This window comes from Indicator indicator, chromosome 13, assembly GCF_027791375.1.
Source record: "Indicator indicator isolate 239-I01 chromosome 13, UM_Iind_1.1, whole genome shotgun sequence".
NCBI classification, from domain to species: Eukaryota; Metazoa; Chordata; class Aves; order Piciformes; family Indicatoridae; genus Indicator; species Indicator indicator.
This window is the reverse complement of record NC_072022.1, coordinates 4,781,067-4,797,206: the sequence shown is the minus strand read 5'-3', so window position 1 is coordinate 4,797,206 and position 16,140 is coordinate 4,781,067. Positions and strand designations below refer to the sequence as shown.

General features: G+C 41.2%; 1 protein-coding gene across 1 annotated transcript in view; it reads right to left on the bottom strand.

Annotated features, from left to right (window-relative positions):
* The window catches only part of COL4A3 (collagen type IV alpha 3 chain), a 56,088-nt gene that overhangs the window by 18,908 nt on the left and 21,040 nt on the right, over window positions 1-16,140 (bottom strand). Inside the window, exons 11-29 of the mRNA XM_054386173.1 lie at window positions 15,788-15,823; window positions 15,637-15,678; window positions 14,157-14,234; window positions 12,653-12,715; window positions 12,328-12,384; window positions 11,576-11,620; window positions 10,443-10,496; window positions 10,034-10,075; window positions 9,557-9,644; window positions 9,046-9,081; window positions 8,545-8,709; window positions 5,786-5,878; window positions 5,348-5,447; window positions 4,942-5,008; window positions 3,335-3,523; window positions 2,905-3,073; window positions 1,998-2,090; window positions 1,032-1,136; window positions 704-801 (exon numbers count right to left, since the gene is read on the bottom strand). Of these exons, the coding sequence (XP_054242148.1) occupies window positions 704-801; window positions 1,032-1,136; window positions 1,998-2,090; window positions 2,905-3,073; window positions 3,335-3,523; window positions 4,942-5,008; window positions 5,348-5,447; window positions 5,786-5,878; window positions 8,545-8,709; window positions 9,046-9,081; window positions 9,557-9,644; window positions 10,034-10,075; window positions 10,443-10,496; window positions 11,576-11,620; window positions 12,328-12,384; window positions 12,653-12,715; window positions 14,157-14,234; window positions 15,637-15,678; window positions 15,788-15,823 (1,620 nt within the window). The remainder of the gene's footprint in view (window positions 1-703; window positions 802-1,031; window positions 1,137-1,997; window positions 2,091-2,904; window positions 3,074-3,334; window positions 3,524-4,941; window positions 5,009-5,347; window positions 5,448-5,785; window positions 5,879-8,544; window positions 8,710-9,045; window positions 9,082-9,556; window positions 9,645-10,033; window positions 10,076-10,442; window positions 10,497-11,575; window positions 11,621-12,327; window positions 12,385-12,652; window positions 12,716-14,156; window positions 14,235-15,636; window positions 15,679-15,787; window positions 15,824-16,140) is intronic.

Genomic DNA, 16,140 nt, shown 5'->3' with positions numbered 1-16,140 from the left:
GATGTACTCTGACCACAAAGGCCACTCCACATCCAGCTGTTCTGTGGCAAACACAGATTAAATAATAATTAGGACAAAAAATAATCCACAGTTCCAAATCCACTCTGTCATGTCAAGCCCATAAGAGTGACACAGAGCACACAAAAGAAATGCCACTTTTTCTAATCATTTAGGTGTTGTTATTATTTCGTTCAAATTTGACTTCTGATTACTGAGTAGCTGAGGACCCTACATTTACATATGCCATCAGTAGATTAGCCTCTGTTCATCTGCCAGAGTGGCTGAAGTATTACCTCCAACCTGCTTCCTTTATGTTTCAGTTCAACAGAGCACTCACCTAAATTAAATGCATACTTACTTGTACTGACCTCCATCAATTATGTGCTTAATTGCAATTTCTCAAAAGCCATCTTTCTAGCAGCTGTAGCCTTAATTTAAATTTTTTTTTTTAGTGTAATCAATGCAATGTCCTCCTTGTGCTCTGAAAAAGTATCAAAACATCCCAAGTACGTGGAGCTCTAGAATCTTGTATATGAATTTAAATTTCTGGCTTTTTATATAAAAAGATCTTATGTCACAGTTTGTGCAGCACTGCTGAGGACATACAGGAACTCCTATATTCCTTATACTTAATTTATTTGCTCAGCATCACATTCGATGAATGGGAGTTATGGAGAAGTCAATGCTGTATTTCTAACCAAACCTTTTCTCCTGCTTGTCCCAGGTTACCAGCTCGACCTGGATCTCCAGTCTTTCCTTCACAACCTGGTAAGCCTCTGCCTCCCGGTAGTCCTTTATCTCCTGTAAAAAGGAATTCAGTGGCAGTACAGATACTATGGTTAGCACCTGATTTTACAAATGGGGATTTGTGTGGGGGCAGTTCTGAGCCTCTGACTATTAGCACAAGAGTGCTAAAAACACTTACCTGTCCGATCAATATTCAGTGATTTTTTTTAACTTGTTGATTGTTTTTAATGTGGAATAATGTGTTTTCGTTTTTTTTTTTTTAATGGATCAAAAGAGTACTTTACCTTTTGGACCTGGGTTTCCAGGAAAGCCAAGTCCTGGAAAACCTGTGTCACCCATAGGCCCTGGATGTCCTGAATCACCTTGCTGACCTCTTGCTCCAACCCTACCTGTACAAAGAAAATAAGTATCTGGAATCTATCTTACCACAGAACATCAATTTGAAACATTAGGGGATTTATAGTTTATCGTTATGAATTAGGACATTGACGCAGATTATATTAGAACTTGGCACTATTTCTCCTCCACACTAGATTTTCACAGTTAAAATGCAACTTGTCTTCACAGCAGCAAAGCAGGCATGAGTCTGTGAGTTAAGTTGTTACACAATCTGCCCAAATTCCAGACTTCTAGGAACAACTACATGCAGATAGAAATCTTCCACTTGTTGAGAAGCTACAAAACACATTATAGGGGTGAGGCTTGGAACAGAAGTAACAGAAGAACTGAGGCTACCATAAAGCTGCCAGGAAATTGTTTTATGCTATTCAGTGCAGCTTTAAGCATGATTGTTCTATAAAACCTAAGCAAAGATGCCTTAAGAAAATACAACCAGGCAAAAAAAAAAAAAATATCCCACCTAGAACCCAAGCCCAAAACACACCCAAAGCAAGAAACTAATTTCTTAGTATTTAGCAACAGTCAGGTGAAAAAGGAACTGGAAAACTTAGTAATTAATTTACTTTTTTTAACTGTGCTTCTGCAAAGCACGAGAAGGGCAAAGAGCTTCAGGAAGATTAAGAATGCTTTAACCTAATTTTGTTCCTTCTTGATGGCTGCAGCAGACCTAGCATAATTTAGGATACGTGTGCTTTCTATTCACATTCACTCACCCCAGCTCTCTTGAAAGAGAATGTTACTGCAAATTCCGTAGCTTTTGCACCACAAAAAGCAGAGTAACCCACAGCTGGGAGAAAAATCCCAATTAGCTTATCTCTGATTTTTACTGTATTTAGTGCAGATGTGCTCACCTGGCACTCCTGCGGGTCCAGGTAAACCATCTGGTCCTTGAGGTCCTGGCAGTGCAGGTAATGGAGTTATCCTACTGGTCTCTCCTTTCAGACCTTCAGCAAACACATAATCAAAGATTAGATTACAAAGGCTTATAGTTTGGCAATGAGTAATTTTAAGCATTTAGAAATATTAGTGACCCATCTCTTCAGTTAAAAATGCAGAATTCTACAGTTCCTCTATTTCCAAAATTCCAACAGGCTGGGGAAAGCCTTCAGATCCTGGCTTTGTAAAGCCAAGGAATTTGATTGACACCAAGGCCACCTGCAGTCTTCTTCTCAGCCCTCCTGCAGTCTATCGGAGAGCCAGAAAATGAAGCACAAGGTCAGCAGGAAAATGATCAATTGAGAAATGCTTCATCTGCAACTTTGTTCCACAGAGATTCTCTTCAAGAATCTTTGACTGTATCTGCTGTCCAACTTTGAGTCCTTCAGCACTATGCTTACCTCTACATGCAAACAGTGCTATGTTCTTGGCTTTCAAAAATGATTAAGTCCTATATTCTCCCAATGACTGAGCTCACTTTAATGATGTGAGAGGCTACTGAAGGATTTTTTTCCCCCATGCTAAGGACAATCAAAAAGTGGAAACTGGTTGCCCACAGGTGATAAACTCTCTTTGTCCTTGGAGGTTTTCAAGGCCCAGCTGGATAATGCCTTGAGTAATTTGGTCTGATCTCATAGCTGACCCTTCTCTGACCAGGATTTTGGACCTCAAAGGGTCCCTTCCAACTCCCTTCAATTATATTATGATCCTGTGACTTCTTCTATCATTTCCAGGGGGATCAAAGTTGGAACAATCCACCTCTGCAGTTTCCGTTGAGACCTCTAATATAGGTAAAATATGGTCAAACAGGAAGTTACAAACCAGCTTCTCCAGGTAATCCAGGTGGACCAGGAATTCCTTTAGAGCCTTTGAAACCTCTTATTCCTTGTGGTCCATATCCTGGCAGTCCAGGGAGCCCCATCTCTCCAGGAAGACCAAGACTGCCGGGCAATCCAGGTGGTCCTCTATCTCCTTTTGAACCAGTGAGTCCCTATTAATGATTACACATGGGTGTACACTAAACATTACTTGCCTTCCACACCAGCTTCAATAACAAAAGGCCCAGTTCTATGACTGAATATAATTCTTGCATTACTTTAGTAATAGAGTAGCTCTGTTACGTTAATGATTTACTTGTGATTGAAAGAACATGGATTTTAGTATCAATGGTTACAAACAGACTGTTGTACAAGATAGAAATAGTGTCAGGTTTTCAATAATTCTCTATTAACTGCAAACAGTGCATACCCACCTCTTCACCTTTAGAGCCCTTGGATCCTTTAGAACCAGGTCTTCCCAGAAATCCACTTGAACCTTTTCTTCCTCTGTCTCCCCTGGCCCCTGGATCTCCTCGCTCACCTTTTGGCCCTTCTGGATACATGTATCCTGGTTCACCTTTTGCTCCTTTATGTCCTTGCTCTCCTCTAAAACCTGGAGGTCCCTGGAATAGAACAGTCAATGGAATTTCAGTGCTAGATATATGTTATCTGTTTTCAAGCTTTTTTTTTCAATTAAATACCGGAGAGTAGTTCCTTTATTCACAGCTCTATTCATTGTAATGGCACACTTCAATGAACAGGGTTTGTTTTATTGTCCCTTTTTTTTATTTTTCTCTCTCTTGCCTTTATTCCTCTTAGCCCTGATTATCACAAAATCACAAAATATGTTTGGTTGGAAGAGACCTTCAAGATCATCCAGTCCAATCCTTGGCCCAGGACTGAAGGGTCAACACTAAACTATGTCCCTAAGTGCCAGGTCCACATGCAACTTGAATACCCCTAGGGATGGTGACTCCACCACTGCCCTGGGCAGACCATTCCAACATTTGATAACCTTTTGCGTGAAAAAGCATTTCCTAATATCCAACCTAAACCTCTCCTGGCACAGGTTATGTTCATTTCCATTTGCGTTAATATAAGCAGGAATAATGAAGGATCATTTAATGGATCAGTGTCAGCTACCTGGTTGTGTTCTGGTGGCACAAAAAGAAGACAAGAAAGTACCATTAAATCCAATTAGAGATTTCTCCTCCACATGGGAATATCTTCTCAGGGACACTATAACTGCCACAGTTGACTCTGTTTGTAACTAAGTTCTCCCTTCCTTTCTTTCCCCTGCAGGGTGCCAAGTGGGTACTCTATCCCAGTCAACACCAGTACAAGCTGAAAGCACACTGGACTCTAGTGATCTTGGCAGCCTTCTGGAAAAGCCTGTTGGCAGATTCATTCTGCATCTCTACAGCAACCACCATAATGACTTGTGTGTGATGGTTTTTATTGGGCAGCACCAAATGTAATTTCCTATAAATAATTAGTACTACAGGCACTGGCTGGAACAACCAAATGGTATGTCTATGGTGACAGGTGTCAGCTTTCCTTCTTCATCTTCTCCCCCAAGAGGCAATGTCCTCTGCATCCCTAAAGAGGCTATTATGAGAAGCAAGTTCCTCTGCACAGCTAGGACTTTGGCAAGTCCTGAGTATGCTGGAAACAAGAGAAGTAAGAAGTCTGACAATGATCACAGCATACAAAACTCTCTATATGCTTTAGAAACACTGCCACGCTTATAGAATTATATAGATGAACAGAAGTTAACTACCAATACCAGGCAGAAGAAGCAGTCTAGCCATCATGAAATGCAGCACAGGTTAATTGCAGAGGTATTTCTCTGCTTCACTGCTTGGGCTGAACTTCTTGCTGTGCTGAGCAAGCTAGGCCAACACACAGTCTCTACCCAGGCTTCCAATGCAGACACATTTCATTACTACAGAAAGAAAACTGTTGAGGTCACTCAGCATGACATTGCATGTAACATCAGCCATGAGGATCTGAAAAATAACCTGAAAACCCAAAGTCTTACCTGAGCTCCTGGAAAGCCTGGTGCTCCTGGAGAACCTGGAGAACCTTTTGGACCTGTTGTTCCTTCTCTACCTGCAAAAGAAGCAGCATATCTTGTAAAGAAAAATGCAAACAAGGACATGGATTTTGACAAAATCTGATAACCACACCCAGCATCGAATGTTTCTGTTACATTAACTGCATCACCACAGACTGACCTGGCTTCAGGCTGCACCTGCACCTACTAGAATTCTGACTTCACCTCTTGTACAGTTTGTGCTCCTAGCAGTAGATGGAGCTGTATCATGATCTCACACTCGCCACAACCTCAAGCTAGTTCAAGCTGCAAGCATGCCCACACCTAATCCTCATGCAGGAAACAAAATCACTGGCATTTCCTACTGCACTGTGAGAAGCAACAAGATAACTTGCCAGGCACACCATCCTGACCATGTGGCCCAGGAGAACCAGGAAGGCCAGGTATTCCCGGGACGTAGGTGCAATCAGTACACACATAAGCTTCATCACCTGGAACGAAAACAATTCATTAGCTGTTTTGCAGCAAATCGTTCCCAAGCTTAATTAACGTGTTAGAGCTTGCTGTAGAGCTTTGTGGCCAGACAGTGGTAGAATCATAGCCTTAATTTTGTTGGAAGACCACTTTCAGCACAATACAGATCTACCTGTGGCCAGACAGTCAGAACGGATTACATTTAATGGAAAATGTAGGAAGATTCAGTTGAAATCTCCTGGGTTTTTCTCAGGAGTATCCTCAGGAGTATCCATAAAGGATCCTTTTCAATAGGATCCATGAAGGCTACTGGATTCTACCATCTACTACTGAGCAACAGTTTTCTGAAACTGACCTTTCATGCCAACATCTCCTGGAAGTCCTGGAGGTCCCATAGACCCTGGCTCTCCAGGAAGTCCTGGTGGGCCCGTTCTAAATGTTACTCTACCTGAAAATGAAAAGAGCATGACACTGTTACATCAGCTGATTATTCAGGCAATTCACTAGTTGCTATGAGAAAAGTTTCAAGGCTGTGTGCTGGAGACACTATTCTGACCCTCAGAGGTCCCTTCCAACTGGAGATACTCTCTGATCCATTTAAAAGAGAACTACCTGGACAAATTCAAAACACCTGTATCTGAAAGGTGAAGGGTGAAATGGTCACAAGTGACCTGGAGAAGGCTGAGGTTCTCAATGACTTCTTTACCTCAGTCTTCACTGCAAGGGCCTCCAGCCACACTCCTGGAATAGTCATGGAAGCTAATGGCAAGAACCAGAAGGAAGAACTGCCCATCATAAGTGAAGATCAGGTTCATGATCACCTGAAGAACCTGAAAGTTTTCAAGTCCATGGGACCTGATGGGATACACCCACAGGTACTGAGAGACCTGGCAGATGAGGTTGCTAAACCCCTCTCTGTTATATTCCAAAAGTCCTGGCAGTCTGGGGAAGTCCCCACTGACTGGAAAAGGGGACATATTACTCCCCTTTTCAAAAAGGGTAAGAAGGAAGAACCAGGGAACTACAGGCCAGTCAGTCTCACCTCTGTGCCTAGTAAGATCATGGAGCAGATTCTCCTGGAGGCACTACTGAGACAGAAGAATAGTGAAGAGGTGATTGGGTACAGTCAGCTTGGGTTTACCAAGGGCAAATCCTGCCTGACAAACCTGGTGGCCTTCTATGACAAGGTCACAACATTAAGAGATGAGGGGAGAGCAACTGATGGCATTGACCTGGACCTGAGCAAAGCCTTCGACACTGTCCCACACCACAGCCTGGTCTCCAAACTGGTGACACATGGGTTTGATGGGTGGACCACAAGTTACATGGACAGTGGCATTGAGTGCACCCTCAGCAGGTTTCCTGATGACACCAAGCTGTGTGGTGCAGCAGACACGCTGGAGGGAAGGGATGCCATCCAGAGGGACCCTGACAGGCTGGAGAGGTGAGCACAAGCCAACCTCATGAGCTTCAACAAGACCAAGTGCAGGGTCCTGCATCTGGGTCGAGGCAATCCCAAGCACAAATCCAGGCTGGGCAGTGACTGGCTGGAGAGCAGCCCTGAGGAGAGGGACTTGGGGGTGCTGGTGGACGAGAAGCTCAACAGGAGCTGTCAGTGTGCACTTGCAGCCCAGAAGGCCAACCAGATCCTGGGCTGCATCAAGAGAAGTGTGGCCAGCAGGCCAAGGGAGGTGATTCTCCCCCTCTACTCAGCTCTGATGAGACCCCACCTGGAGTATTGCGTCCAGTTCTGGAGCCCCTACTACAAGAGGGATATGGACATGCTGGAAGGTGTCCAGAGGGGTCCACCAGGATGATCAGAGGGCTGGAGCACCTCTCCTATCAGGACAGACTGAAAGAGTTGGGGCTGTTCAGTCTGGAGAAGAGAAGGCTCTGAGGTGACCTTATTGTGGCTTTCCAGTATCTGAAGAGGGCTACAAGAAAGCTGGGGAGGGACTTTTTAGGTTATCAGGTAGTGACAGGACTAGGGGGAATGGAATAAAGCTGGAAGTGGGGAGATTCAGGCTGGACGTGAGGAAGAAGTTCTTCCCCATGAGAGTGGTGAGAGCCTGGAATGGGTTGTCCAGGGAGGTGGTTGAGGCCCCATCCCTGGAGGTGTTTAAGGCCAGGCTGGATGAGGCTCTGGCCAGCCTGATGTAGTGTGAGGTGTCCCTGCCCATGGCAGGGGGCTTGGAACTAGATGATCCTTGTGGTCCCTTCCAACCCTGACTGATTCTATGAAAGTACTCGAGGATAAATATGGCAATGCCAAGGTCAGTCTCAGCAGACGGTTGGATCCATCTGTCTAGCCTCTAAAAAGCATAGCCCTTTCTGGGGAAAGTATTTCCACTTTATTTCAGTCAGCAGAAATATAATTCTTTCTTTTACCATGAATAGAAGGGGAACTTCTTTAAAATCCTAATTCTGTTCATGTATCTTTGACAGAACTATTCTGTTGTATTTACTATTGCTTTGGGAAAACAGAACATTCCTAAGGTAATGTATTTGGGGGGTAGTTAGATTTTTCAAGGAGAGAGAAAAGAGAAGCACTACATTGGCACTGGATCAGAGAAGCCTGTTTGGACCAGACCACATGATGCTGTTAGTACTTAATACATTTCTTAGAAGTTTTATAAACTCCTATTGCGTTGTTTTCATGCTCGCACAACTTCAGACTTTCTCTAAGGATCACTAAGACCTCTGAAGGCATGCAGGTGATTTCTCTAGTTTTCAGGTTAGCCCCTTCTGAATTAAGTTTTACAGAGTCACTACACATTTTGTTAGAATTGCTTTTAAGAACAGATATTTCTTTCATTAGTCTCTCCTGGGTTTATGTAGCAGATTTTTATGGTCATAGTTATATAAAAAGATGAGAAATCTTTACATTAGGGATTAATTGTATCTTCCCCACAGTATCCTTTTGACAATGGAGTACAGACCTTCACTATATGTTTTCATGAATATCCTAAAAGAAAATTTCTGAAGAGAAATTATATTCAACCATATTACTCAAAATATACTTTGTAAGTAAAATATTTAAATAATCTCATACATTAGATATTGAGATGACTGAATATGTTCTTGTTCATGATATATACAATACTGTAACGTCACCTGGTTCTCCTGGAGGACCTGGTAATCCAGCAGAACCAGGTCTGCCAGTAACACCAGGTAGTCCTGGAGGGCCCACAATACACACTCCAATTTGTCCTTTCTCTCCTTTAGTTCCTTTTGGCCCAGGAAATCCTGGGGGACCTCTCAGACCAGGTCTTGAAACACCTAACCACAGAGTAAAATATACAAACATGAAGTTAAAGAAGAAATGGAGTTTCAAAGCAAAGTCCTTGATAGGGTGAGAGAGACAAACATACTGAATTCATCCATAAAATCTTTTTTATCTTGTAGTACATTAAATAATTACAATGCAAAGACATTTAAAATTTATTTTTAACATTTTTTTAAATGCTTGGCCCACCAAAGCTTTTGGGTGACAGCTTTTTACCACTTACAAATATGTTTGAAGTCATCTGATGTGAAGATTCTAAAAAGCTAATTGAGTATACTGGGCAGGAAGAACAATGCATTTTATTGTTGGTGCTGGCTGATTTCACATACCTGGTCTACCAGCAACTCCAGGAGGACCCTGTGGCCCTGCAAAAGCAATGTACATAGAACTGGAGTTAAACCACTGCATATTCTGCAAAGTCACTACTCTTTAATACTGACTGCAAACTTTAGGCTTCTGCACTTACAAAATAAAAGGAGAAAAAAAAGTGCAGGACCATTACCAGGACACTTACAGCCCCCACAGTCTGTCTATGGCATGTACAAATAATGTGCTGATGCAGTTGTTCACTAAGGTCATGGACAGGATGTCAGTGAGCTCAGGTGCTCAGCAAAATTGTCTACACAAGGAAGTGTGCCAGCTTTGTTATTTTTAAGATTAAATAGAGTCATAAATCAAAGTCTCAGGATACGCTGCAATCCTGCCACTTGATGGGAGTGATTTGGAACTGTTCTTGTCAAGGCAGAAGCAGGTTGCTGGCTGGCCAAAAACCTAGCCTGCAAAGAGTCCTTTGAGTGGGCAGCTTTTGCTAAAAGATTCTAGTTGTTATGTCCCACTCACCAGGCATGCCACGGTGACCTTTCGGTCCTGGAGGTCCAGGAGGTCCTACATCTCCTTTTTCACCAACCACACTGTCATAATACTCCGTCTGAAGAGAAAGATGATAGGAAAAGGAAGAATAGTAAGAACGAAGAGAGAAGCACATCTTGAATTGATTTCAGGTCACTTCCTCAGCACCCAGAGAACTCAATTTATACATTTATTAAAGTCTAGCATTATGATGTTCCAACATTTCTACAAATGATAGGTGAAATTGCTGGAACTCAGTGAGATTTAACCAGGTCCTGGTTGTGTATTCAGCTCCATAGGAAGGAAGGTGACATCTCTGCAAGACTCACAGCAACACTAGACCTTTGAGAAAGCCTTGCCTTGATTAGAGCATCATGGGACACCCGTTACTGCCTCATACAATCATTTTGGCTTATTCTTATTCTAACTGTTTAGAAAAATGGTATGATGAAGATAATTCACACTTACTCGACCACTAGCTCCAGGTGGACCAGTGTTTCCTTTCATTCCCTTCATCAGATGACAGAGATAGGTTTATTAAAAACAATACATGACATGACATTTGGTGCCCACTACTACTTCAGTACATTGCTCACAACATTTCAGACCAGTCCTTCACCACCTCCATTTCTGTTCCTCACACAGCTATTCAGCCACATATACCAAGAAGTACAGGAACACATCAGAAGGCACCGAAGGACATCAAGTCAAACACATGATTTCAGCATATCCATTCCCTATCCCATCGTATCATTATTTATCATCTGTTAGGTGAAGTAAAACATATTGTATACACAGTGGTAAATAAAAAGATATAATAGCCCCAAAACATACCTTATCCTCACCCCCAAAATGTTAACAACCCATGAGACAATACCTTAGCTCCTTGCCTGCCAGCCAGTCCTGGTTTGCCTTGTTCACCCTTCTGCCCCTGCAGGTGATAGGACACAATTTAATGAGGGTTAATCTTTTAGCACCATCATCAGTAACATCTAAAATAAAAAGGTTTAATCGTCCCTGGTGATGGCAAGGTGAACATAGCTTGCATAAGGGAAGAATCCTCAGGGAAAGACTCAGTTTGAGGTGCAGTTCCATGCCTGTGGCAAGTACTGCAGGTCTCTCATCTAGACCTGCTTTCCTAACGGCACTCTCCACCAATCCCAAGGTGGAGCTGCTCTGGATAGCACGAATGCAGGATGCTCTGGTTTGTTTTCCCTCTGCAAACCACTGTTTCTGAAAGGTGAGAAACTGAACACAAGGCGAGGCTCTCATATTCAGCAGTTGCCTCTCCCAGAACTTGGTCTGTCTGCGTGATGGTCTGCTATTTTGACAAGAATGTTCATATTTCTAAGGTCATTGTGACAACAGTTATGCTGTTTAAGTAGAAGTCAAGCAAATACTAAAAAAAAATTGGTATCAAAGCAATTGAATACTGTATATCAAATACATTTCAATGACTTTAGCTTTTAAATTAATACACAAACAAAATATTTTTGTTATAAAATGGCACATTTTAAGAATTATAAGATGAAAATATAACATTATTAATATTTATCAGTCATCTTGTTTCAGGCCAAGACACTTGTGACTTTGACAATTTTTCTTTTTAAATGAGTGCCTTTGATTCTAGTGATTAAAATTTATTCATTTTGGCTCTTGATTTATGCTGAAGTCAAAGTATAACTCTTTTGCATGACCAGAATTAAACTCAGTGGAATTCATTTTGCATAACTTGGGAGTGTGTCACAAACTCATTAGAGAGCAGCCAGCAACAGGCCTTTTTGTTTTACACAGAACGGACAACATCTATGAAGTTAGACTCTCTCCTGCATAAACCTATGAGGCCATGGTAAGTCCCAAGGCCAGCTGTGTGAAAGGAAACGTTTCAGTGAGTGCAAACCAGTATTTTCAAACACACACTGCAATGGGAAAAAGCTGTGACAGGAAGATATGACCATGATAAACAGCTGACTATTACTCAGAAAATATTTAGAAGGTTTCCTTCCTTACTGGTATGCCAGGAGGACCTGGGGCACCTTCTTTTCCAGGTTTTCCCTACACAGAAAAACACGAAAGAAAACAAGATTGAGAAGATCAAAAAAAGGATCATTTAATTCAAAAAGCGTAAGAAATAAATGCTGTGCCCTTGTGGCCAAGAGGGCCAATGGTATCTTGGGGTGCATCAAGAAAAGTGAGTCCAGCAGGTCTAGGGAGGTTCTTCTCCCCCTCTACTCTGCCCTGGTGAGACCACACCTGGAATACTGTGTCCAGTTTTGGGCTCCCCAGTTCCAAAGAGAGGAGGGATCTACTGGAGAAAGTCCAACAGAGAGCCATGAGGATGATTAGGGGACTTGATCATCTCTCCTATGAAGAGGGACTGAGACCTGGGGCTGTTTAGTCTTGAGAAGAGAAGACTTAGAGGGGATCTGATCAATGTCTGTAAATATCTGAGGGGTGGGTGTCAATCTCTTTTCAGTGGTGCATGGTAATAAGAGGGGAACAATGGATACAAAGTTGAACATGGAAGGTTTCACCTCAACATGAGGAGAAAATTCTTTACAGTGCAGGTGATGAAGCACTCGAACAGGCTGCCCAGAAGGGTTGTGAAGTCTCCTTCTCTGGAGACTTTCAAAACCTGCCTGGATGCATTCCTGTGGAGACTACTCTATGCAATGCTGCTTTTGGCAGGGGGGTTGGACTCGATGATCTCTGGAGGTCCCTTCCAAACTCTAACATTCTGTGATTCTGTGATTTGCACATACCGGTGTTCCGGGTTCTCCTCGGTCCCCCTTCTCACTTTGAGAATCACCAATCGGCCCCTGTAACAAAACCACCCTCAAGATTGAGATTCATATTTTCTAAATTAAAAATATCATTCATCATTTTGTTTTCTCTAAAAACAAGGGATCTATTAATAGGTACTGTATTCTAGTCACCAGTTCTATTCATGCAAGGTAGGAATAAGTAGTGTAAATACTACTGCATTCTCTAGCATGTACTACTGTAAATGCTACTCTAAATAGAAGCATTTACTAGGTGATGTTGCCTGACCATCTGGATTTAAGGGATTTACTTCTGGCCACTTACTGTAAACCCCATTGGCCCTGGAAGTCCTCTTGATCCTTTTTCTCCTTTCTCTCCTTTCAAGTCCTGTTATGCAGAAAATAAGAATGTAACTTGGGTCTCTTGGATTTTTCTGTGCTTATCATAACACTGAAGTTTTACAAATAGAAAATCTTTATTTCACAAGCAAGATTCTTTAAGTTCAGATGTCTTTTCTTAAATGACTAAGAGACAAACTTCACATCAGTGCTCCTGCCTCAGTCTATAATGTTTGAAAAAGAAACCATCTCTGCATGTACTTCCGAACACAGTGAGCTCAAAAAAACATACTTGTCACTGCACACCAGGGGACTGGAAAAAATATCCCCAGAAATGGCAGCAAATTGAAAGAAAGAAAGAAAAGAGAAAAAAAAAACCACAAATAAGCCTTAGCTGCTGCATTGGAGCTACAGTTACCTCCAACAGGTACATGCAGCAGCTGCCAACAGGATCCTCATCTCTGTTGGCTCAAGATAGGTTACCCTCCCGTGTAGTACTATTATGGCTTGGGTCACATCTTAAATTCATCATAAAGTTTATGGTCTGCCTAATTATCACTTGGTTAGACTCATGCCCAAACTATTTATATAAAGAGTTTTGAATGGTTTTTAAACCTTAATGTCCAATGTGTGTGAAAAATTGCCATTTCCATTGATAAACTGCCACAGCTGTAAGTGGGAAGTGCTCCAGGTGGTCTGTATTTGATTTCAGTGAGGAAGTGCTGCTGTGCCTAAAAGCTGAACCTTTCTCTCCCTTCCTCAACACATTCTTGATGCAAAATTCACTTTTTATTTTAGCACATAGTGGAGAGAGAGCTCTGGTAACTCCATGGATTAGCTGCAAATTAGACATGGAAAGCAGAGTCAAGAACAGGTTGGAAGACTTGTTAATATGTGAAGACACATAACCGTGTATATATAAAGACAAAATTTGATGATTTTAATTCACAAAGCAATACCTAAAACGAAAGCTGAATCAGAGTATTTCCTTCCTCCAGTACTCATTGTTTTACCAATATTTTCCACAATTACACTTGTTCCAGTAAAAATGAGGAAATAAATGATTAAATGTACATGAAGAGGTTGTAAGCTTTTGTGAGGCTCTAGTCACATAGAGTCCTGCTATTTTCAGTGACAAGGCCCAGAGATCAGCATAGCTCTGGCTGTGACAGCCATTCAGAAAATCCACGTTGATTTGGTAAAGGTAGAAGTGATTTACTTTTCATGTAGTCAGAGATTCACAGCAGGTGGGTTGCTAGTAACCACTTAGCATTCCACTGTCACTGTGCAGATGTGCTATGAATGCACAGGCCTCGGCTGAGCCGTACAGGCACACTCTAAGAAGAGCTTAGTATCTAACTAAGCAAGCCTGAAAAACATTAGGATGGGTAAAGGAAAATGTTATCAGAAAAACAAAGATGAAAAAGTCCTCTCAAAGTAAAACCTGGTAAGATGGGTTATCTGAATGTGATGTTTAACAATTTTACTACCGTCATGTTGTCTGGTCCACTCAATGTCACAATAACAGTTCCTGGGGGTCCCGGGGGGCCAGTTAACCCAGTGTCACCCTTGAAAGGAAAAAAGAGAAATAGAGCAATTACAAGTAGCGTGCTTTTATTGTTTCAAATTGCTACTGCTATACTCCTGACATCATGAAAATGTTCCTTTCATTATACTCAGATATTAATACAGTTAACATTTCTCTGTGCTTGCCATTTATCTTCCAATAAAAAGTCACATGGAAGACTTAAGACACCCTTCTTCTAGATGAGAAAAGTAAAAATGCACATGCTGATTTCTGTTACAGGATTTAGAATTAGCTTAAAATTTGTTTAAAAGTTACAGGACCATTTTAACTCTGAATCAAATGAAAGTATCTCCTTGTTCACAATTTTTCTCTCAATCTGATGAAGTCATTCAATAAAGTACATGAACTATCTTTGGTAATAGCTTCATAACTGCTGACTGTATTACAGATGATTGTGACATAATGCTGACAGATTAGATTAGCTTTCATATTGAAGCATTAATATTGAACTACACTTTTTTCATTAAGGATCTTATAGAAGAGGGAAAGTTCCAAATGTGAACTTTCCTGTGGAGCTCAGCAAATCAACATCCATAATTTCTAGTGATTTTGAGCCCATGGAATGCTTTTGCATGTATTTGCAGCACAGATGCAAAAAATTAATTACTCTTTCCTAAGGAAAAAAAATGCTCCACAGTCACCTGAGCTATTGCTAATGAATTATCAATTCTACTTACAGATGTTTTCCCAGGACACTTCTAGTTTTGTCATGCTAGCAACGACAAAAATTAAAACCAACCCCGCCATCCAATAGTGCTCTTCCAGCTCACAGCTGAATGTTAGCATAACTGAGATGCCCCAGGTTCTGAAAGTATCCTTTAAGGACATTAATTTTGACTGCTGTGCTTCTCCAACTGCAGGCTGAGGTCCTCAGAGACAACACCTGTGTTTCTAGTCACTTCTAGCTTAATGTCAACTATATGGGATACAAAGGGAAAACACAGATGAGTCATCCCGGTTTTACTCAGTCTTGAAGGTTTTCTAGCATCAAAAGGCTGACACTGAGAAGATGATGACTATAAGAAGCTGAGAGTCTACAGATGCTATATATTTACTAACGTTTACATGCTTACATCAGCATTTAGGAACACTGTGCAAATGATATACAAATGAATTTAATGCTACATATTAGTAAATATTAACTACTGACCCCTCTAATGTTTCCACTCTTTCATCAGAAAGTTTATATCCTTTACTCCTATGTGAAAACAGTTTGTCCTTAGACATGAATTGCCATGTTTTGTTTTTCCAGTGTAAGACTTCCACATATACACTGAACATTTGTATTTCACAGTACTTACTTCCCCAAACACTTTACCACAGTGTATCAGAAGCAGCAGAGAACACGGCTTGTAAAAATTCTTTAAGCATTTCATAGTTACCTTTCTTCCTTTGCTTCCTATGACTTTCAATCCCATAAGACCCTGTTAAAAAAATATAAAAAATGCCCAAATGTTATTTTTTATTTTAAAAACACCTACAAAGGGAGTTAATAATAGGAATTTTTAATTTTTATTGCCAATATGAGACTACCTTAGGTCCAGGAGGTCCTGCTTTCCCTGGCATGCCCTATAAAAAATAAAAAGAATGATTCCTTGATTTAAGAAAAACATTCTTCAGAACCACTATAGCTGTTTTGAGGCACACAATTTTCATGTGAGTTATGCCACTACTCTTTCTTCCACCTTTACAAGCACAATTTGATGTGAGTGGGTGACAGAATGTCTATACAATCTAGTTGCAAACATATATAGTTATACATATTAGTACTTAAAGTGAATTTATGGGTAATTATTTGAAAATTGAAATCTGTGCCTACAGGGATGCATCTGAAAACATGGAAATTGTCATGGACAAAAAATAATCTAAAAAATGAAAAAATAAAT